This window comes from Poecilia reticulata, chromosome 16 (genome assembly GCF_904066995.2).
Source record: "Poecilia reticulata chromosome 16, P_reticulata-male-v2, whole genome shotgun sequence".
In the NCBI taxonomy this organism is placed as follows: Eukaryota; Metazoa; Chordata; class Actinopteri; order Cyprinodontiformes; family Poeciliidae; genus Poecilia; species Poecilia reticulata.
The window spans coordinates 7,019,832-7,044,698 of record NC_088845.1 but is presented as its reverse complement, the minus strand read 5'-3'; the positions used below and the strand labels follow the sequence as shown (position 1 = coordinate 7,044,698).

The 24,867-nt window shown below is 37.4% G+C and overlaps 1 protein-coding gene across 3 annotated transcripts in view; it reads left to right on the top strand.

Moving 5' to 3' along the window:
* Positions 1-24,867, top strand: part of sema6cb (semaphorin 6Cb) — a 163,273-nt gene that overhangs the window by 69,129 nt on the left and 69,277 nt on the right. For all 3 annotated transcript variants that reach the window (XM_008430892.3, XM_008430890.3, XM_008430893.3), the window contains exon 5: positions 20,043-20,245. In XM_008430892.3, coding sequence (XP_008429114.1) covers positions 20,104-20,245 — 142 coding nt within the window. In that variant the 5' untranslated portion in view covers positions 20,043-20,103. The remainder of the gene's footprint in view (positions 1-20,042; positions 20,246-24,867) is intronic.

Sequence of the window (24,867 nt, the reverse complement as noted above, 5' to 3'; positions counted from 1 at the left end):
TAGCATTTACATTTTTGTATTCATGCAGAAACAAAAAGCTTCCAGACCACAGAGTTTAAACTTTATCTGCAGCCGAGTTTAAAAAAATCAAGCCTTGTGAAAGGAATGAAGCCCCACCAAAAGATTAAAACGGGCTCTGCAGTATTGACAGTCATGGCTACACACCAAACAGTCCAACATCTGTTTCAGGAACGTGTTCCAAGAGCTGTGGATGGGTGCTACAGTTTAAAGTCAGCTTTCACATCTCTTAACAATTTAATCTCTTAGCTTGGGTCGGAAACATTTAGTCAATTTGGATAATGAGGCAAGGATTACTTAATGTTGAGGTGAAAGTCAGGCAGCCCTCCAATGCTTGACTCAAGGCTGTTTATAATTACAATTTAAATGAGCAAAGGGTCAACAGTCTTTTTTTTGTTTTTTTTGTTTTTAAATAACAAGTAAAGGTCATAAACAAGCAGATCTGATTTCAGTGCACGTCTGAAATTTATGGTAATGCTTTTTAAATAATGAAGATGAAAACCTTAATTAATTTTAATGCTGGAAAAATAGCATTTAGTTTATATGCTGCTGGGAAAAAAAGCCGAGCTAAAGCAGACACAGTTGGAAATTTCAAATCAGTAAAAATATTGGAAGGACAAATATGTATAAAAAAATGTAGGCCTGTTGAAGAAATTCAACAGGCCATTTCAGCAGAAGCTGAAATGTAGTTCAAATGGGGTTGCCACAATGAAAAAACCAACTCCAAATTTAACATGGTGTTAAAACTAAGTTAAAAATTGAACATTAGTAAAGTTTGGCTGAGATGCAAGCATGAACTAATTAGTTAATTTTGCTACTATCCCAACATTATACTGTTACCATCAAGAGTAAATTTCAGGAACTATACTAATGGTGGTTTACATGCTAAAGTTGGCTACCATGCTAGCTTTACCGAGTATGATAACTTTAGCATACTCAACCCAACATCATGTAAAAATAATTCACGTGGATCCCACTAAAGTACCTAAACTTGAAATACAGGACTCCAGTATGGACTAATTGTTATTATTCATCATATTTTGTCAACAATAAGTCAATTAATAAATAATGGGTCTGTCAATAACATTAAAAATGTATCATTAGGCTATATGTTTACATCTTCCTCTCCTTCTTTGGCTATGTGACCTTTGTATTATTATATCTAAATTCTCAAATTGGCTGTCTTTATGCAGAAATGATCTAGGTTTTGTTGTCAAAAAGCAAATAGTTCTGCTGAGGAAGTTCATGTTCATGTTTGCCTATTAATGCAATGTGTCATAAACCTTTGTCCAAATCCTGTCCATATTAAAATTTATATATTTGGACATTTGGGTATAATCCAAAATAGCTGCTGAGATGTAGGGGGGATTGTTTCTTCAGCTTTTGGCTGTGTGCTCAGCTTGATGGTGTATCAAGCTGTTATGTGGAGGCCAAATGGAAAACGGTACATTTTCCTTTTCATGCTCTTGTCCAACTGGATTGGAAGGACAAGTATTTGACTCAAACTACGATGTAAAATCAAAAGCGCTTTGTAATAGTAGCCATTTTCCCATTCCAACTCTCCTTGAATAAGTACTTCATGCATGCTTATGTTTATGTGTTTGTTTTGTTTCAGCATTTGTGTTCTTTCCCAGAAAACAAGTGTGTGTGTTGTAAAAGAAAACAATTAAAGAATCAAATTATTCAATACTAACAGTGTTCCTATAAGAATGTCCCTATGAAAGTAAAGTTCAAAATGTGTTTGTGAACAACAGTAGGATTGCTACCACCTCAAACAGAGGAGAAAGCCACAAAGTTAAAAACACAATGCAGTGAAAGGTGCAGGGGTCTCAGACCTAACTTCAGTTGAAACTCTTGGAAGTGAGAGACTCAAACAAGCCTGGAAGCTTTGTGTCTTCTAAGGACAGAATGTGCGCCATCATTGAGAAGACTGATTAAAAGCCCTTCGCTTCACAGTCTGTGTAGTTGGAGCATATGGCCGCAGGGCTTAAGCATAGAGAGAAGACATCTGCAGTAGCAAATCACTTGGACAGAAGTAAGGAAATTAAATCTCAGAGATTAAAGTGAATCATCTCATTCTGTTTGCCGAGTGATGCATCGTTTTCGAATGCAACCTTTTTTTCTGTTGTGTAATGGAAAGTGGATGTTAAAGTAGATTGGAAGAGTTCAACTAATTCCTAATGTACTTGGGAGATGGTGGTCATTTCTATTATGCTTACATCTTGTTGGTAATGGTTTCAGTGGAGCATTTCTTTACCTGAAGCTGTAGCTTAAATAGAACTTGGATGTGATTAATTTTGTAAAATGGCCATTTGTTTGGCTTTTGGGAGGCCATTGGGCCATCGGCTATGAAGTTAAAATATTTCAGGACTCAACCCTTTAAATTAGCAATGTAAGGTCAATGAAGCAATACATATATATGTGTGTGTGTGTGTGTGCTGTGTTGAGACTTCATGAACTTTGAATGTAAAGACTAAACATATATGGTCTAAACATATATTCCAACTGTAAAAACTATTTTGTGCGTTGCCTAAATTATATAAATATAAAAAAATACTGTTATATATTTAACATCAGAATGCATTATCTTGATTAATGTAACATGTTAGTGATGAAGATTTTCCTTAAGCTATGGCAATTAAATAATTCTTAATTGGTGCTAAGAGGCATAAAGTGTGCCAAAACATTATCCCCTTCATCCTTACCCACCACCAGCTGCCTAAACAGTACAAAGCAGGATAAATCCATGCTTTGTTTACGCCAAGTTCTGACCCTGCCATTTGAGAGTTGCAAATCGAGACTCGACAGACAAGGTTATATTTTCCCAATCTGGTAATTTTTGGTGTACCTGTTTAAATTGTATCCTCAGTTTCCTGTTCTTATCTGATGGGAGTGGCACCCGGTCTAGTCTTCAGCCGTTCTTGTTCTTTAAGCTTTCATGTGTTGCGCATTCAGACATGTTGTTCTGAATACCTTAGATATACCGAGTGGTTATTTCAGCTACTTGGCTGTCTGTCATCACGAACGAGCCTGCCTATTCTCCTCTGATGTCTAACCTTAACGAGACATTTAAATCTGCACCACTGTAAATCTGACGGATGGTTGTGCCTAAAAAAAACTCTGTAGATGAACCATTTCTGATAGTATACCACTTATTCTCATACCACCAAACCACCATGCCACGTTCAATGACACTAACACCCTTGTCTTCTCCTCCTCATGCATAGTTTAAACTTCAGCAAGTTATGTATTTTGTTTCATGAGCAGAATCTGACAGCTGATGATATGTAACCTTGTAGAGGAAACTTGTAACAATTATTCCTGGTGGCTTGTGATGGTGATTATGCCAGGAAAAGCCTTTCGCTAAGAGTGTTGTGAATGCTTCCAAGATGTTCACCTTGAACTCCAGAAAGTCGTTCTTTCCATTTACCTGAGAGTTTCCGGTTGCTCTTCAGCTGAGTACTCCCCCCTTGCTGCAACCATAACACTGTTTTGCATTAAGTGATTGTCTCAGTTATTGAGGGATTTTTTTTTTTTTTTTTTAAGCACTGATTTAGCTTCATCAGTACCCAGCGCATAGTCTTGTGCTGAGGAGGAACATGGCACCTGCTCGTGAAAAATATGCCACAGTTAAGCATCAAGGTCGTGGTGGTGGAAGATTTCTCAAGAGGGCTGAAAAGTCATCGACAGAGTGAGCAAATACAGCCCGCTGGCTGATGAACTCCATGAATAGTTTGACAAACCCTATCGCTGGTGACAAATTAAAGTGTCAGCGGCCGCTCTATGTGGCTTCACATTTCCTGTGTTGATCGTGATAAGCCCCACTGCCGAGCCAATAGCACATAGCTGTCTGCAGAACAGCCTGAAAGGCCAGTGAGGACAGAGGTACAGTTAGGAGACCTGGGCAGATGCTTGTCTCTATGAATTGATGATACCAGACATCCAGACGACTGGCTTAACCACAGATACAGGCAGGCAGACCCAGTAGGTGTGGCTTCTAGCATGATCTGCTGTCAGATACCACAAACAGGCGATCATGCATTTAAAGATGAGCTTCTATCGTTGTAGTTTTCATCAACATATAACGTCATATAAATAGATAAAATGTGTACTGTGTGTATCTTGGTGGCAAATTACATACTCAAAGCATGTTACTGGCTAAAATGCAATACCACAGCTTTCCTTTATTGTATGCTTATCATTTGTAGCAAAGGATGATTGTGCAGCTTAAAAATATGCTTGTAACACCAACATGTAAAAAGCTCAGCCCCTTCTGATTTGATTTAAAATTAGTAGAGCACAAAACTAATGTGTTTAATTTACTAATTTACAAGTTAATAATTTTATAACAAAAGGTGTTGGTTGGTAATTATTTTTTTATCATCATTATTATTATTATTATTATTATTATTATTGTTATAATAATAATAATAATAATAATAATGTTTTATCATTTATGGAAATTGAACAAGGTGAAGCTAAATTTGAACTACTTGAATTTTGGCAAGAACATATTAACAGGCAAATGTGTTTGATTCATCTTAAAAGTTACTATATATATATAGATTGATTGATTGATCGCTCTGGAGGTGCTATTTCAGCAAATTATTTGTTTGAGTCTATCTTCTAGTTAGCAATTACTGAATTATTTGACAATTATTTCAATAATCAATTCATCGCGAGTAATCCAATTAATTGTTTCAGCCCTAGCAATCAAATGTCTTGCTTTAAAAAAAGGTATTTAGACTCCAGGTGTTAAGGAGTCTATTTGGTAAGCTACTATGATTTAATACATAAAAGGTGTCAAATATTTTAAAAATGTATTATTTCATAGACTTTTATTCTCTTCATCGTCACTGAAATACTTCTGGTTATGCTCAAAAATGACCTCTAATGTAAGCTTTTCTTCTGTTTTGTTTCAGGAATATTTGCTGACAATTCAGTTTAAAGAGGTCTGCTTTTCAGACAAAAGTCAAAAACTCTAAAGTTCTTTTATGCTTTGTTTATCAAAGCCAGATGCATCAGAAATATGAAGCATGAATGGTATGAAGCAGTAACTCTTACGGGCACGCACACTTGCTCTGCACTGGAATTTCAGCTGCTGCGTTCGCACATTATCAGTCTGTCATCTTCAGTAGATATTAATAGGTTTGTCGCCTCAAAATATATCAAGAAGTTTGGAGTAAATGTCCCAAACACTTTCTCATTTCAAGCCCATTTGAAATATGTGTTGTAACTTTAAGGATAGCAATACATAGGAGACTAAACTACAGAGTTGTGTTACAGTTTTTACGCAAAGTTAAAACCAACAACTTAAGGCTATCAACGATGGGGAAACTATGGAATTAAGAAAAATGCAAGTTTTAGGGTGCAGTCACACTTACAAACCAGCGCTTTAATCGAACGCTGGTTTGTTTGCCTTGATGATTGCAAAAGAAATAAATGTTTGTGAGGTTTTAAAGCATATATTAATGTAAGCAGACCAAAGATCTGGTTCGCTTAGCACAGTGTGGTGTGAAAGCAAACTGCACCAGCTGAAAATGTAACAAATGTCATAAATTTGTTCCATATTCATAACTGAGTCTACTAGAATATTAGGTGTGGAAACACCCTTAGATTTACACTTGCAGAAGAGACTGTTTGAAATGAAAGAGACTTAGTTTTATTTCCCCCTGTGTTTTAAAAGATACTGAAGTGTAATATCTGTTGATGTGTTGCTTATTCAGAAAGGTGTATGTGTCCACATTTCTGAAGCCTCATATCTTATTCATATCAACATCATAACAGTGGCGTTTTGGTTTCCAGCCACGTCAAAACTTTGAAATTCTAATCAAAGCTTTGAGACCTGAAATCAAAACAGGTCTTTTCTTATTGATTCAATGCTAGCTGTGTTTTTTTTTTTTTTTTTTGTATAGATTTCCCCTTCAAGGATCCTGACTATCTTAAGTAATAGGTCTAGACGTTTCTTAAAGGTTTTAGTACATATTTGTATTTTTCTTTGGTGGTTGTTGTTTGACAAGTCAGTTAAAAACTGAGCTCCGATATTAAAGGCAACAAACTGAAGCAGTTACCCTTCAAACACTGGACATCCAGGAGCATCTTTGTCTCATATTTAAGGTCAGCTGGTGTTTATCTTTATTTAGAATTTAAAATACTGGAGACTTTTTTGGTCAGATGACCGGTCCATATGCAGTTTAAACAAAAACAGTTCATTTCAGGCACTGGCTTTTTGACCAATTCTAATAATTTTTCCGCCACATCCCAGCAAAACTCAGGTAAGCTGTTTGTTTGAAGGATGTTTGATTATAATTTGATTCTAAGTTTGCAATGTAATATTCCTTACATTTAATGTCTCCATTGACATCTACATCTACATTTAATGGTGCGTGCGCGCGCGCGCGCGTGCGTGCGTGCGTGCGTGCGTGCGTGCGTGCGTGCGTGAAAATCCTATAAATTCCACCTGGGTCATCTGGTGCCAACAACAATGTTCAAGATGAACATCCCATCCTAATGAGTTGACCGATTTCCTTTGTGAGTTCACAAGTAGCTAAGTAAGCTGAAGACGTGTCTGGTTTTTGCAAACATTTCAGGTGCTATTTTGCTAATATTTATTTCACCAGTTTAACCCAATTCAAATTTTGCAAGGAATTATCCTTTGGAAAATGGAAGTTTTAAATTCAGCAGGACTATTGTCTGAACCTGGAAGATGTTTAACAATGGCTCCCAAAAGGTCCAGTGCCTTGTTTAAAATGCCTGTCTGCATACAAGTTTTACAATAGAAATCCACTTTATTTTGCTCTTGAACGCAGACACAATCAGCCTGTTGTCAAGGCAGCTGCAAGAGTAATGGCCCCAGGTCTGCTCCTGAGCACAGACTAATGAGAAGCTCAAATCCGACAAGCACAGTGCATTTATCACGCACTCGCACTTAATGACACCACCACCCAGACTCAACAGCATGCTCACGCCGGTGTCTGGCCTCTTTATGGATGGCCTCGTTTGTCCCCTCACTTTCCTATTATTAAAACTGCTTGGTCAAAGCTAGAGGAAGGATGAAGAGGGAGGAGAAAGGGAGGAGAAGGATGTGGGGACTGTTGGAAGGAGACTCTCTGGTAAGTGAGAAAACATCTTCTGTTGAACATTGAGAGATTTGACAGATAAATATAATGTGCAGTGCTTTGATCCTCTAGTATGAATTGTAGTTTTATTTGAAGCGTGACATAAAACCTTGAAGTACTCCCTATTTGGGGAACTTGAAGGAGCAGTCTGTCAAGGTAGAGTGTTTTCAAATGTTATCTATCTCACTGAATATAAATTCAGAAAAGCTGACCCTTTTAGATAAAACTCTTTCTTCTATACTGGTATTATTCATGGCAAGACTAAAATAATGACATTCTTGATCCAATGCCAGTAAAATACATCTTCATTGCACTGATTTCAGCGTTTGAGGAAAGGAAGGAAGGCTTGAAAGCCGATTTGAGCCCCAATTAGATGGACTTCTAAGGAAGTTCTGCTGCCTCTTATGACTGTTGGAGGTTTAACAGAGATAAGCCCTTATCCTCTTTAAGCCTAGGAAAGGCAATGTTATCTATACCACGATCAAGGCCATGCGTTAACACACAATTCAGTCACAGTAGACGCACGCAGAAAGATAAGCACCCGATTGACAGAGTGAAGTGCCACTAGGGCCCCATGTATCCAGAACAGTGGACAACTGTGATTGCTGCCCTCAGAGCTTATTTCCCCGACAATATAATTGGGAAGTTTGGTGGATATAAAATGGATCAATATAAAAAAATATCTCAAAATATTTACTTGATGTGATGTAAAAAGATATTTCCAGTGAGACTTGCCTCATTTATCAACTGTATTCCTGACAGTGGTGCTAAATGATTGACTGTAGGTGCAATATTTGATTAAATTAAGTGGTCTTAGTTGGTCTGAGTTTTTGTCTTTGTCAATAATTACAAGCTTAGACTGGTCCCTGTGAAGGTCTACTTCTTCTTGTTGCTGCACCCATAAGCTGATGAAGCTTAAAGGGTTTGAATATGCATCCAAGATAAAATGGGATTCTTTCTGTGATCAGCTCAATCAGTTTCAAAATGAAACTTCACATACATGCGATTTGGTCTCTTGGCTTCAAATTTCACCTGTTGAAATTATGACACTAAAAATTATGTTGCATTTGATTCAAAGTCAAATTTATACCACAGGAGACAGCCATGGAGAATGTGATTGTCTCTGAGTGCCTAATTAATCTCAGAGGAAAACTACAGAACATTTATCTGAAAGGCTGGAGCCCAGGATTTGCACTTTTAAATCACATTCATTTGTGTTTTATGGCTACTGTAACTGTAGCTTGTTGCTAAAACACAGCCTGTCAATCTGAAAGTTGGGATTGATTGTCTAAATGCTTCCAGATCAGCGAGCTATGAGACACTGTCATTCCTGTCTTCCTTTCCCTCCTCATTGGGATTTCTGTCTTTCTGCTGTCACTGTTCATGTCCTATTTCCTGTCTGATGCCTCGCTCTCACCTTATCTCTTACATGTTCCATGACTCGCTGCGGGCTTTGATGAGGTGCGAGGAGCCTCACTGTTCTTTGGCGTATGCTTGCCCATGGCCACTGGTTTTTTTTTTTTTTGCTGAAGTCAGTTCTTACAGCCATAAAATGAGATAAACTGAGGTCGGAAGCTGCAGGGGCCTTCAGTATGGGTTTGGATGATATCATCAGTAAAAGACAGCGGTAATAAAAGTGAGGTCAGCTGCCACCGTGGGCTACTACCCCTGAAAGGTAACGCTGTCCTGATAAGACTGCTGTCTCTTTTCATCTCCCCGTTTTAAAGCTTGTGGTGTGTGATGAAGCTGACATGTGGATCTCTGGTTTGAGTGGAAAAAACGACAAATAATTGGATGAATGCTTGCCGTAGAATATGTTTGTCCCAACGACAATGATAAAGTGTTTAATCTTCCTAGGAATGGAGAACCACACAGGCATGATGATGCCATTATCTCTGAGAAGCATTCTCACCAAGAAGCCTCACTTTTACTCTTGATTTATATTTCCCCTCATCAGCATCGACCACTCGGGTCGCTAAAACCCTTCACATATAAAAGCAGGGCTCATTGCTTTTATTCTCATTTAAAACAAATTTCGCCAAATGTTCTTTTGTCCCATGGGCCTCTGCTACTTCTTCTTTCTATTTTTCTAGTCCTGAAAGTCCTGTTGGGACAACGTGACAGTGATGGATCTCCACGTTGACGGCTGTGTGATTACCTCCGCTAACAAGGAATAAAGGCAGTGGAGGAATCTTCATAGCTTTTTATCATCCTTTGATCAAGTCTCAGCCATCCTGTCTTCCCGTGTCTTATCGTTGGAGTTTAAATCTCAGCTTTGGCAAAGCTAAATCTGTGGCCTCCTCTTTTGTCGAGACTAAGAGATGGAAGCAGGAGGCCCCTCCTTGCATCACAGTGACATCAAAAGCTTATCACTCAGTATGAAGACATTCGGATCTACACAGGAAACAAGGTAGCAATCTAGTTCTGTTATCACTTTTAGCACGTTGTGATTGACTCATCTTTAAAGATGTCATTCATAATTTATTTCTTTTAATAGAAGGCAAAAACACTGCGGTAGACTGATAACTCATTCAGGATGTAACATTATTTAGAAAATCATTTGTATCAAAGGGAAGATGGAGATCAAAGAAACCCTGGCTTTCTCTGTGTATGGCACAAAAATAATAACAAATAAAGAAGAAAAAACAGGAAGGAACCTCTTTACATGGAGTTATACTTGGGGACATTTGTAAGTATTTTGCAATGATTATATCCTTTTAGTTTACAATTTATGCGCAGATTGTGTTTGACAAAAAATGTAATAGTCTCTAAATCTTATGTTTGTCTGCATCTGTTGTGATAGAAGTTGTATTTTGGAGGTTTGCACACCACAGTTTTTAATTTTTTATGTTGCTGACTGTAAAACCATGTCAGAGATAGCAGCCTCATTGGCAGACTAAGCTCTTTATTCTCTCTGTGTTGCCATTTGGGCAACAGAAGTGTAATTCCCCCTGTGGCTCTGTCCAACTTGGATGAAGTGTTTCTTTTGTTTTCAAGTATTTATTTCAAATGTTTTAGGTTCAAGATGCTGTCAGCAGAATCTGCATCTGGCAAGCCAAGCCTCACTAACAGAGAAATCAAAGCATTTGCTGGTTTACTGTTGTAAACTTGGACAGGCAGCATGCAAATGAATGCAGTGGCACTCATACAAGCTACATTTACAGTGCAGGCAAACTCCTGGGCTTCCTGCATTTCCTATGTTCTTTGTTGTTTTGTTTTTTTTCTTTATATGATATCGGGCTAACCCCTACTTGATGTATTAAAATGTTTGCAATATGAATCTTACAATTCTCCAATTTGGAGTAATTTCTGTCTCAATAATTCAGAATATCATCAAAAAGTTAATTTACTTAAGCAAACCAACTAACAAACTGAAATATAGATCATTCCATTTCCTTTTCCCTTTAGCCTTGGTGAAATACTTTTGACGCCGTCTGTCATTCAGAAGTTTGATGATTGTCGTTGATAAATCTATATAAATTGCACTCTGAAATATTTAACTTTTGATATTCTGACTTATTGAGTTTCATTGGTAAGGGAATGTAGTTGTATGCCAAGTGAAAGCTGTCAAGTAACTTGAAGTTAGAAACATTTCAGCACTGCAACACATTCTCTGTTTTCTTTTGCAAAATGCACCTTGGGAAAGTTAGAATACCTAAACACTTCAGCATCCACCTCTAAGCATTCCCCTGGGGTTTTCTTCAAGCCGATAAGTTGGCTTACTTCAGCTGCTACCTCAGATTAAAGTCCCTCAAGTAGAAAGGTAAAAGTGAAAACACGCAAAATACAGAAAACAGAAACACTCAGCTTTTTCTCCACTAGCGCTGAATTTCACATCTAGGGCCTCAGAGGAGTATCCAGTTATGACGTCCTTGAGGGAGTGACAGTGCTCGGAGTTTTGTCAATGTAGGGTTCAGGTTGTGTGTCCCTATAACATTCTGAATTATTGATGCCAAAGAGATTGGATGCCAGTTAACATTCACTTCCATATATGAGATTTGAAAGAAAGATGAGGCTTATTGGTGTGAACAAATGCCACCCAGCATTTTTTAACAGATCTGTTTGATTAGGTGCCTCCAGAGCAAGCCTCGTTTTAAATACCATGAACACCCCAGAAGATTGAAGGTGCATCTTGACTGACAGAGGGCACAGAGGGTTAGGGGAGTTATAGGTCTCTCTGAAGATTAATGTAAATAATTAACAGCAGGGAGACAAATGAAAGGGATCTCACTGATGCACGCCCAATCCCTTTTTCCCTGATGGTCCTTTGGGCTTTTTCTTTTCCATTGCAAATAGACATGAAGACGATGGATGATGCCTGCAGCGATTTACCGATCGATCAGAGTACCGCCTCACTGTCTGAATCCTGCTTTAGATCCTTCTGTGTAAAGTCTGGCCAGCTTTTTGTCTGAATAAAGAAGTCCTGAGAGCAAGCCTTACTAGAGGCCCTCCTGCTGCTCCCTAAGACTAATACCTAGTGCACTCAGTGTCAGCCAACAACATCCATTTTTATTGGATATTCAATCTTTATGAGAAGCCAACATCTTTATCCCAATTCTGATAGAACAAGGTGAAAATTGGATCAAAGCCGTCCAGACAGCTTCTTGAGCTTTCGTCTCTTTGTATCAACATACCTTTACTTTAACACAAACTCTCTTAAGATCTGTCATGGAAGCTCAAGTATAAAACACACTCTAATCTGTAGGGATTATTCATTGAGAACAGAGGAGCAGTATTTTGACTTGGGGTGACAGTCAATGGCCCCTGTGAGGGGACAACCCATCACTTGTCTGAATTTCATAGATGCTAAGGTCAGAGTAGTGCTCCCTTGGGAACTGACTGAGTGGCAGGATGGCAAAGAGGGTCCCAGCCTCTCCTGACAGATGCATCGCAGCCCAGATCCCATCCTGTCCTCTTCCTAAAATGGCACAATGGAGACTCTTGGGGAGTAGAAACAATATCATACTGACACAAGGCAGCTGATGTACTAATCCAAGAACTCTAGGCCTAAAGGGACCATTGATTTTCTATTCCTTGTAAAATGCAAGAAGCCACCCGTCATTCCTCTTCGACCATAAAAGCTAATGAATTTAATAAAATGTTTCCCTCGAGCCATTTTGTTTTGGACACTGGGCCCTCTGAAATATTCAGAAATCCCCAGCTATTTTATCTAACATGTTTTTATTCAGCTGCTTAGGCGACTTGTTCAGTTGTCTATCTTGCCAGGTAGCTCTGGAGGTCTAGTTCTAGAGTTTCACTATATAAATATAGATGCTCAAAATATATTTTGAAATGAGATTCGGGGCTTTTTTATTATATAAAAATCTTAAGTCTAAATCTTGAACTCATAATTTCAGTCTCATTCATTGTCCCAATTCTGCTGTTGCCAAGGCATTCTTTACTAGAATGGTTTGTAACTACCCTGGAATAAACTCTTGAACCATGTCTGACACACACGTGAAAACAAGTCTATAGAATCCACCTCTTTCTCCTGTGGGGGTTGTTCTCTCAATTGTTGTTCAAAGCTCCAGGATCCCAGTTCCAGTTTGCCCTGGCAACGTCTGGATGCTTAACCACTGGAAATCTAATTAGCAAAGGATTCCTCAGCCTTGCTGGGTTGAGAGTAGAGTTGCAATAACCTGCAGGTACAGAAAGAAATTGCTAAAAAATATATATATATTATGGTAATATCCAAGTGCAATGTTAAACTCATCTGCAGAAAATTCAGTTCCACACACCACCTAATAATTTTCTAAGTCAGCTGTTGATGGTTTTTGTGGTGTTAACTCCCAACATAAGAATGATGCAAGTGTTTGAGAAAAACAACTTGGATCTGATTGGGATGAGCTGTGTGATTTGTGTCATGAGACTGCAATCAGATCAGTGGTCCAGTGAATCTTACCAAAGTGGAACAGGGAAGGACAACGTGGCTCAGGACTCAACAACACAATCTTTGTCTGGAAAACAACCATTTCTGTCATGCGCTGCTTCTCGTCCTGTCACATTTCAACTCACATGTGGTTGTTTTGATAAGACATTGGAGCCATTGGGTGGACGCAGGCCCTGGAAAGCATGGAGAACCAGAAAACTTGACACGCAAATGTACGGTTTGATATGCTCGTTTGAAACTTTACATCTTTGTAAACACAACTATCAAACTTTAGACGCTGTTCGAAGCAGCTAAGGTATTGGTATAAGAGGAGCCACAGGAACCCTACTGGAAACTCAGTCATACTTTTTCTTGCATACTTTTCATAACATCACATATCACATACAAAATTACAATTGTTTCTTCTGATGCTCATTAAACCTTCAATGTCCTATGGTTTGCTTTTCTTTATTTGTGAATCCTAATATTCCATAAAACATGTTTAATTCTTGATGTATTACATGATCACCTTTTATGCCATTATTATGACACAAGTGATGATGTGACTAATAATGTCTAAACATTGCAAAAGGTCCACAAATACTGTGTTCCAAAGTGGACCACAGTATTTGTGGGAATTAAGGAGGAGGGCCACCCATGAATGGTTGTGATTTCCAAATACTTGAGACCATTTCTAAAAATGTTTATGATTTTCTATTGTAATAGTTCAGACACCAAATATGTGCTGGTATGCATTAGTACTCACAGAGGAAATCATCTTGGTATTATCACAGAGTTTAACTTTCACAATCTTCCTTGTTTTGCGATTTGGGTGTCCAGCCAATCGGCTTTGAGGAAAACTAATGGCGCTCTGGATTCTTTGCAAAGCCCAGCCAAAATTTTGTCTAGTCACATTGCACTGAGGTATTTTAGCATCCCAAGCTGCATTTTATTTTTAATAATTTAGATGTGCTGTACAGAAAATTCTGCCAATCTACAATTTCTTTTTTTTTTTTTTTTACAAATAACTGGGGTTTATGTTTCACAACAAATTCTGCTATACTAAACTGCAATTAGGTGGTGGTCCACTCTATGTAACAATATGTCAAAGTGAAAAGTGCTTTTGGCATAGAGACGCAGGAAACCTTGTTGGCTATTATTGTAAACAAAAAGCTTTAAAATAAATGCATGTTTTACTGCAGTAACATAATGTCCCACTGCAAATTTTACAAACATGTAACTATTTGATTGTAGTACATTTTAGAGCAGAAGAAAAATCACACGTTGAGAAATAAATCCTCATCCTCTGTCACAATTACTGATCTCCCTGCTGTCGATGTGTTTACTTGATCTTTCTTTTTTATCATTATTCTGCTAATCCTGCAATAACCAATTTCCGTCTTGCTGGCAATGTTAGTCAGATTCTTGTCTAAAATGTTCTGGCATTTGCCTGAAGCCATCCCAATGCCAAGGTTCCCAGGTTCTTTGGAAGGAAAACTGGCCCATAATATCCCAGATCAATCACAATGTGTAACAGTGGGCTTTAGGAGCCACATATTCATCTTTTGTTGCCCACCAGGCCCAACTGGAGGCTTTATTGCAGAATAGTCTCATTTTACAAAAGGATTTAGCAAACGTTCTTACACTTGTAGTAAGAATGGTGGTAGGACAGAAAATGTTTTTTCTGAAACAATTGCTTGGCATGTAAATGGCATCTAATGGTTGGCAGGGGGAATTGGTGATGCCAATATCTGCTTCTGGTGAACTTCGGCTTTTTTTCCCTCCTTTACCATCCTCATCACTGAGAGTAGGTACAAATCCAGGCTGGGTGCCATTAGTTAAAGTTAAACACAGATGCATCCGTGTTATGACCTACTTGTGCTCCAGAGAAACGGAAAGTTATGCATTACAAATTAGAAGTTCCTAGAAAGTTAGGCTAACATAAAATGATTTTAAAACTACTTAAATAATGCTTTACTTCCATTTCTTTAAATATGATATTAGGGTTCTGGCAAATATGCCACCAGTGACTTCAGTTAATAATTAATTGTTAACTTGGGATTTTTATCCTGTCTTAGTTAATGTACTCTAATTTGTTTTTAATTTTTCAGTGTGCTGGAAGAAGGAATGTGGATTTATGTGAGACGTTTTAAGTACAACTATGGGTGTCAATAAATTTGTCAGTATCCGTCTGTATAAGTTCCCCATAAGCTCATGGATATCCATTTGGTGACTATACAGATGTATATTATAAAATATTCATTGGCTATTATAGTTTTGCAGATTAGTCTTCATACAACTGGGAAATTGCAGAAAGACCAGAGAGCAGTTCTGGATCTGGAAACTGCTCCACTTTTAATAATGTGCAGCAGGTGTTGGTTAAAATGTATTTATATTCTAAGATTAGACAGATGCATGAAAAGCAATGGAGCTGTTTGAGGATAAAATTGAAGTTTGAATTTTAAATTACATTTTATGAGACTGTAATACCAGAACAAGTGGGGGGCTATAAAGCAATAAAGTTTTGTCGACTCAGGCTCATTTGTCCTGTTAGTCAAGTGCCTCATGTCTTTACAACCATTTCATATCAGCCACAGATACAAAGCTTTCTATTTGTCAATGTAAATGTTAGATAATCAATAAGGTGCCCCCACATCTCAGAAGCTTTTATCCTCTAAAGCAGTACAACTGTCAATGTCTCCCAGATGGCTTAACAAGTCCAGTTCATTAAAAGCGAACGATCGGGGCCCTCCCTTCCAAGCCCTCCAACACAGAGAGCAAGCAGTGGATGGGAGAAGCGGTGGCTTATTTCCCTTTGACAGCTGTCAGCTCATCAGCCATCCACTCCCTCTTTAGACACGTAGTCATTAACCCATCGACTCTCTGTTAGGTTGAATTAAGAAAGTTAAGACTTCCACTTGGGGTTGTCTCAAAGGTGCATTTACATGGCAGGTAAACAAGGGATCTCAGGAGCTGATCTGTTCCTATTGCAATGTGACAAACATACCTCTCTGTTGAAGGAACTTATTCACGTCCTATTGCCTCAGCAGTTTAATATCATATTTGAAATGTGTTTTTCTGTTCCAAATGTAGTACAGCAACTCTGTTATGGTACGTGAAAGAGATGCATCTGACACATGTGAATGTTTGCTAGGTTTTCACCATGTTCTGGGTGCCTTTTGAGCTCAATGCGCTCTATAAAAACCGCAATCAACCTAATTTAATTTGAAAGGTCTAATTTAGGTAATTGAGTTGGAACTACAGTATTTTATTTAGTTTAAGTTTGAAAATGAAATTGGTGATCTGCATTGAACCTGAAAACTGTCTCCACTCTCTACAATATCGGATCTACAGTTCAGACCAACCAGTTTTACAACATGCCTCTGAAGGAAGCTGATTAGTTTGTTTATTAGACTGAGTGATACAATCTACCATTGTATTTCTTCCTTCTTACTGTTGCTTTGTCCTAAACTTGCAATCAAGTCAGTGATTTATAAATCTGTGTTCAATTTGTTCTTGAGATAAACCCCTCTTCAGTTTGTTAGAACATTTGAAACAGAAACGCTTATAAATGCAAGATGTCTAACCTTATCTCCAGACCGTCATGAAGTTTTGAACTGATTACATGTCTGAGTGTAATAACTTGTGTGTTGTGCAATTTCTTGCGTTCACTGTGTTTGTCTTGTTTTGCATGCATCATCGTCTCCTGGCAGTGTTCCCTGAGTTAAGTAGGTTGTCAATGAGTTCAGACTGATTTTGGGCTTTCTCACGCGGAAATAATGTTCCTCGGATGTGCTGCACATGAAGACTGCGTGAGCACGTCCATAACAGACTTTGGTCATATTCTGTGGATTGCTTTGATGTTTAAAAATCACGGTTATCAGAAAATAAAGCATGCAAACCACTGCACCCTATCAGATATTGTCCTCATATGTTGCCAAAGGCTTGCAGCACAAGCTGTTGTAATTCACAAAGAAAACACAGCCAGACTCCCTCCTGCTCCCATCAGTTTATAAAGTTGTAATCATTGCTTGACCTCACCGCTAAATGCAACATCCTCTGCTGCATTGCAATGAAGTAGAATGTTCTCAGTACAGATGTTTTTTGTTTTTGTTTGTATTCTCTCTAGGCTTCCTTTTCTGTTCTCACCTGAAAACGTGGCTAAAGTTTTATTGCCAAGTGACAAAGTTCATAAATGTGGGAACACCTTGCAGAGTAGATGGTATCCTGGACAAACTTATGCACTAGTTGAAGTCATCACAGTTTAAAGTTGTATTTCCCAAACCCATAATTGCAGCCAACCAGCATCAGATACGAAACATTTGGGATGACATTTTATTATGCTTTTTAAGTAAACTGATGTGAATTCTCAACTAACTGTATCAGCTAAATAGAATGAGTTTTAGTCTCTGCAAATACAGGAACTTTTACCACCAGTATAAACAAATTAGATACAATTTTTTTGCCTTGGCATATTTTTTCTTGATAAAGCTGTCAGTGCATCTTGTATTCCCTTTGGTTCCAAATCTGACATCGTTAATTTTAGATTCTCTGTTTTCGGTTTCTGAATTTCTTATTTCATTTTTCTATGCCCCTGATTATGTGAAAAATGAGGATATGTTTGTTATTAGTGGTGCAGAAATGTGCCTCTTTGACACCTCAGAGACAAATTAAGTGGAAAACTAGTTATTGTCTTGAGTTGTTTTGATGGAACTTGGAGTTTGATGCAGGCATGTTCTGGGGAATTAAAGAGTCTGTATGTGGTTCTGAGCTTTAGAAATGCTACCAACTACCAAATGATTCTTAAAATAATTTTAAATTAGTTTCTGCAAATAATTTCAACATGTCATTGAACATCTGGATATCAGAAAATGTAAAGAAAAATATATAATATGTGCTGTCTTTGGCGCATGTGAACTTACCAGTTCACCTTGGAACCAAGAGTTCCTCTAATAAACAAACCTAACAGCAAATGTGCTTGTTCTCTTTAGGCTTTTGTTTGAGTATTACCTTCGATAATCACCTTTTGTGTCACCTTTAGACCCATGGTTCTCAAACTGTGGCACAAGTGACTTCATAATGAAAGTTTCGTTCAAAAGAAAGATTAAACACAATCATTTGAGAGACTTGAAATGAATGGTGGAGAACAGGAATAAGTGCTGGCAGCATTCTTTACTGTGTTAGTTTTTACTCTGAGGTCAGAACTTGGATCTGGGAATAAAGTCACACCCAACTTTACAGTGTTCCAGCTGCAAGTTGAACAGCTGGATTTGCCCATTTTTGTGCTCATTGAACAGGATATCTACTAATAGCAACACTAGCTAATAACATAGTTCTCATTTTTTACTCTTAAGCATCATATGATACATTCGTTTTAAAGAAATATTGAAAATGCAATGATTAGTGACTAGCTTAAGGAAACAGAAGATCAAATAAAGAGTTTATTACTGAAGAGATATTCCTCCACGTTAATCGTGTGGCTTTCATTTGGGTTTTAGGGTTTGGGTTTGGGAGAAACTACCAATGTTTTCACTTGAAATTACAGCTTCAGAAAGCCTTCATGGTAATTTTTGCAACTTTAAAGCAAAGTAAAACTAGCTGACTTTTTAAATGTGTTTTTAGGACAATGACTGAAAAAGTGGATGTCTTGTTTTAAAGTGCCTGACATGATGTTTGTATCAGAAGACCTATTTAGTTAGGTGTTATTTGCTATTATTTAACACTCTTCTAGATTCCTGATACAACTTCTCATCCAACACAAACAATAAACACAGCTAAATACGAAAGCAACATTTCTTTTAGAGGGTTGGCAACAGTTGAATTACAGCTTAGGACATTGGAGTCAATGTTTTTTTAGCATTAGCAGTTAAGATCAATATGTTTATGATTAGAATTTATTTTTTCCCCCTTTGAATAAAAGCATCTAAAAGCCTAATCTTTGACAGAAATATATGCAAATACATTAAGTTATCCAGTTATTTCTGTGTTCTGTAATAAGAGGTGATTTTTGCATTACTGAAAACTGCTGCTGAGTGTGGACAATTTATTTCTTAACTTCAAATTTTCCAGCTTAGAGTTATTCCTTTCTCTCAGAAGTCATTAGTCTGGTTGCACTTTCCTATCTCTGTGGTTCATGACCTGCAGCTTACAATAGGTCGGCTACATAAACCCCATAATTCCTGCTCACTCAGTCTTCATAGAACAATGCTGAGCTTTGCATCGTTTCTGCTGCAGGATTTAATTCCCTTTACCTGCTGTCCAAACTCCTCAAGCATTAGTGTGTGGCAGCATGTGAATGATGAATTTTAATTTTGCACATTTAGGTGCTTAATGAAGATAGACCACCAAGAAGAAGGTTCGTTTTCTGACTTTGATTCTGACTTTGACACTCTTAATGTAAATATTTATGACCACCTACCTGTTTCTTTCTTCATTCTTTCTTTAACCAGGACTAAACTCCTTGATTTTAATGGTCTTTTTTTTATTGGACTGTCCTGACAATTTTACAAAAAAAATGTCATTAAACTCCTTTTGCTGGCACAAGGTCCCTGTCACTTCAGGACATATAGTCCACTAGACTCCTGAAGGTGTGCTGTACATTCACACTGTGATCAGGATGTAGTGATGGACGGCTGTAACAGTGCCGTGTCAGCTCTGAAAGACATTCATGGATGGTGAATGTTGCAGGTGGTCCGATAGCCTGCTTCTTCAAAGCTCGTTTTTTTTGTGCTGGTACTTTGTCTGACATGTCATCACCTTTTATTTATTTATTTATTTATTTATTTATTCCCTCTTTTTTGCCGTTATCTCAGTAGTTGAGAAGATGCTCAATGTTCCATTTCTGAATTGACTTGGAGTAAATGTAAACACGGAACTTAAAAAACATCTTGTATAGCTTATTTGCTTTAATTTTCATTGTTTAAATCAAATTTAAACATGGATCAATGAAAAAAATGTGACCGTCCAGTTTATTTCCTATTAGTTTAGCCTGGATTCTAAGCAATGATTTTATTTTGCCATTTTATTTCTCATTTTAGGCGAGTCGGGGGAGCCTACTGTCGACCATGAGTTTCTAGTGAAGTTTCATCTTCTGCCAAAATGAGGCTGACGTCCGGATCGCCTCGACCCATCCTGCCAGCCTTTCTGGCTTTCACCGTAGCCGCCTTTTTACCTCAGCTGTCCTCGGGAGCTGCACCGTTTCCACAAGACCTGGAACCAATCAGCGTCGTGGGCAGAGAAAGTAAGTACAAAATCGTCTGTGTTGCCATGGTGAACCTTATTGCAGGAGTAATTGTAAAACAAGGTGAGGGTCACAAAGGGATTATATATCATCAGCAGGGAGCATGCCTTAGTGGATGCGTTTAAGACCATGTTTGTTGAAAGTAACTGTGCAGAGATTTGTTATAGGGCTTGAATGTAGTCAGTTTTTCTTTCTTCATTTAGGTATAAAAACAGAAAAGACACTATGAAGAATCTGAGCTGCATTTTGAACTGTCCACAAACTGCCAAACCAGAAACAGAACAAGTCCAAATTACAAACTTTCAACTGAGTTGCTTGTTAGTTACAACTGTTTGCACCTATACTGATATTTTAAATGTGTATAAAAACTCTTTTCTGCTTTTTTTCCATTTGATAAACTTTATAAACTATAAATGTTCACTAATATGTATTGTCCCATTTTTTAAAATAAACTTGAACTTAACTTGTACTATAAGGGAAAATTTACAACATAAGAAATAGTGCAAATATTGAAAATATGTCCTATTATAAAACCCTAGTGTTGAGAGAAGATGTATTTTATTTGTTTTCTAATAACTAAATACATAATTCACCTCATGATATGATTTTATTTAACACCCTCAGTTCATTCAAATGCAAAAATAAAAAAATGCAAAAAAATAACAAAAAAAATTGTTAAAAATTGTAAAAAAACAACAAAAAAAACAAAAACAAAAACCACAAAATAACACAAATAAATGAGAAATCCGCAAAGGGCCATAAATATTTTAAACGAATACAATTAAACATCACCGCTGTCAACTTTTGGTCAGCTTGTTTTTTATCCCTTGTAAACAATACATCATCATCTATATTGATCTGATGGGCAACATTCTGGTAAATCAGCTGACAGGCTGAAAAGTAAAGGTCTCACACCAACCCTTGTTGAATCTTGTTGTTTTAGGTTGTTTTTTTGTCATATTTCAACTTGCCCGTCACATTGCTGGTACACCTCAATATCCAAACTGAATGACAATAAAGGATATTTCTTTTTACTACTACTACAGCTAGCACTATTCCAACTCTTAAAGCAGCTCTCTATATTCTTTCTTGTCCTTTTTGTATTTCTTTTTCTGTTTTTAATTCTTTCTTGTTCTTGTTCTGTTGAAAACTGACTGAAGTTTTCAGAGTTGCTCAAAAGAAGCTGCTAGCAGAGTGAACTTTTATTTATCAGACAGTCAGGAAATAAAAATCAATGACTGCTATAAATTCACTATATTTCACTTGAGATTATTCATTTTGTTTGAATATCAGTGCAATTTCAGTGATAGCCAATAGAACCTAATGGAAAAAAAAATGTAACTGAGAACCACTATAAAATAAAAACTTGAGAAAAGGTTACACTGCACAGTTTGACATCTCTGACACACTGTCTTTAACATAATATCCAAGAGAGTCGTCTGTGGTATCCTGCCATTGAAGAGGTCTACAGAAGAGGCCTTGGCTACCAACCATTATGACCCATAATTGATTTAAGAGGTGGCAGAGATGATGGCCCTCATGCTGTAATTGATCTATCTGGAGGAGAGGAACGCAACCATTAGCAGAAATAGCTGCACTAATAGTACTATATGTGGAGCTGCATCCCAGGTGTAATGAGAGCAATTTGTCACCTCTGGTTCAAGCAGGTGACAGAGCGGGACAAGGTCTCTCACAACTTTGACATGTCCATTATGACTCATAGTACTTTGTCTGAATCAAGTCTATGAAATCACACCTAAATGACATCTCCTTGTGAGAAATGGGACTATGTTAGCATCATAATCTTGTTTGCGACAGATTGTGTGGACTGTAAAGTCAGCAAATCTTCTAAAGTGAGTGAAGATGTTTTATCCTGAAACTTATTTTTATAAAAGTCAAAGCTATTTGGCGACTTTTCTTTGGAATTGGTTTCTTAGCTTGATGTTCTTAGTGATCCAAGCGTTTGGCTGATCAAAGGGCGTGCCGCAGAAAACCAATGACTGTATCTAATGATTCTTCTTTTATGTGGTCCTTTCCATCAAAACTCCTTCCAGCAAGTTGGCAGAACACATAATGTCCCTGCTCATCTACTTTGCATTACTTCAAAACAGCTTATTGGTTTGAAATGGTGAGCTAATTCTCTACAGCGGTTAAAACCATAGAGCGTATAGCTTAATCATTCCCTGTGTAAACATGTTTTATAAGTAGCTTTCTGTGTAAACCTGTGTGTGACCTCAACATGTCTTCAATTATTATTTTTTTAGATCAGATCTGAATTCCCAAGGAATGCAACATACAGAGGACATTGAATAGTTTTAGCAAAGTTAATTTACATTTCTTTACAACAGGATTTTAATCTATAACTATTGATTTTCATAGTTGATGTGGATGATGTCTGTGTTTACTTCGAGGTGGGCCAATCTTACTTTAGCCTAAAGCGCTTTTTTTGTTGTTGGTAGATGTTTTTGTTTAATACGGAGTATTTTCAAGGGACGTCAATCTGCTGACAGGCTGTCATTTTGTCATTTAAACTTCTGGACACCATCACTCATTGTTAAAGTGTCTAGTGAGTTAATGTGCTGTTGAAGAAGAGATGGGGGCAATGGAATTTACATTCAGCAGAAGAGGAAGGTAAAAATGAAAATTCGCTTTAATGGAACATGGAGCTGATGTATCACTCCTTCTATTTGCTCCAGCTCACTGACTTCATCTTATCTTGCAATTTTTGTGCAACAGCACACTCAGATTTTTCTTATGCCTGAACACTCCTTATTTCTCTCAAGTTGTATTGTGCCTTTTTTTTCTTCTAGTGTCGGTGGATTAGAAATGCTCTTTTGCAAGGTGGAACTATTTAAATAGCACTCATGACTGCACCAAATTGAACTCCTGTGACCTCTGAAACAGTTGATTGCTATTTTAGTGCAAGTTGACCCAGACAGACAGCCCCTCCATTGAAATGATTTTGTTTTTGTTCCTTGTCTCTACTTGGCACAGACCCCAGGAGTGTCTGTTCAGAAACTCTTACCAGAAGCTGTTTATTTAAATCAGATTGACTTTGGTGACATGAGGGCCTAATTTGCAACTTAGGATGTCTTTTTTTTTTTTTTTTGCTTGCTTATCCACCTCTACAAGTGCACATTAGCATACACTAAATGCCCTATTTTATGTGCAGAATAATCTAGATTTTCACCTTGAGTAGTAATTATACGGTTGATGAATATCTAGCTATTGTTACACATCTGCATTACTCTGATACTTAAAATAAAAATATAGGGGAGAAAGGCTTCGTTTTAGTTTTAATGTTGCCATGTTTATTGCCATTTACATGTGATTCCAACTTTACATTACTACTGTAGGTTTCCCTGAGGAGAGGATTCCCTGTCCATGGGGAGGGGGGGCAAAATGAATGTACGTAGCTGAACATAGACAACAACATTGATAGCCTACAGGCTACTTGTTAAGCTTAAGGTGCTGTATTGATATTAGCTAGCTAGTCATCTTTTAGCTAACTTTACCTGCATCCAGAGCAACTTTACTCAGTCGGTTAGTTTGGGGGGGAAACTGTGAAAAGTTATTTGCGTTTTACTAGTTTGTTGCCATGATTCTAACACACCTGTGTAGCTCTGCACAGCAGCAGCAGGTTTCCTTCACTGCCGCACAAGTGTAAACCCAGCGTGAGCGTCGTAGCGCTCATGTGCTCATGCTGTTAAATTAATTTGTTTCCATTTTATGTAGGGGGAACAGATTTTATCAGGCGGTTAAAATATTTTGTTCCCCTATACTACGTTTGGCAAAAAAAAGAGCAAATGTTATGAAAATCACAGGATTTCTTGTTGATAATAAGAGGAACGAACACAATAAAAGACTTTTGAGTAAATTAATTTGTTTCCATTTTATAGAGAGGGAACAGATTTTATCAGGCGGTTAAAATATTTTGTTCCCCCATCCTAACTTTGGCAAAAGAAGAGCAATGTTTTCAAACTTGCAGGATTTCTTGTAGATCATAAGAGGAATGAACACAGTAAAAGACTTTGTGGGTAAATTAATTTGTTTCCATTTTATAGAGGGGGAACAGATTTTATCAGGCGGTTAAAATATTTTGTTCCCCTATACTACGTTTGGCAAAAAAAAGAGCAAATGTTATGAAAATCACAGGATTTCTTGTTGATAATAAGAGCAACGAACACAGTAAAAGACTTTGTGGGTAAATTAATTTGTTTCCATTTTATAGAGGGGGAACAGATTTTATCAGGCGGTTAAAATATTTTGTTCCCCTATACTACGTTTGGCAAAAAAAGAGCAAATGTTATGAAAATCACAGGATTTCTTGTTGATAATAAGAGGAACGAACACAATAAAAGACTTTTGAGTAAATTAATTTGTTTCCATTTTATAGAGAGGGAACAGATTTTATCAGGAGGTTAAAATATTTTGTTCCCCCATCCTAACTTTGGCAAAAGAAGAGCAATGTTTTCAAACTTGCAGGATTTCTTGTAGATCATAAGAGGAATGAACACAGTAAAAGACTTTGTGGGTAAATTAATTTGTTTCCATTTTATAGAGGGGGAACAGATTTTATCAGGCGGTTAAAATATTTTGTTCCCCTATACTACGTTTGGCAA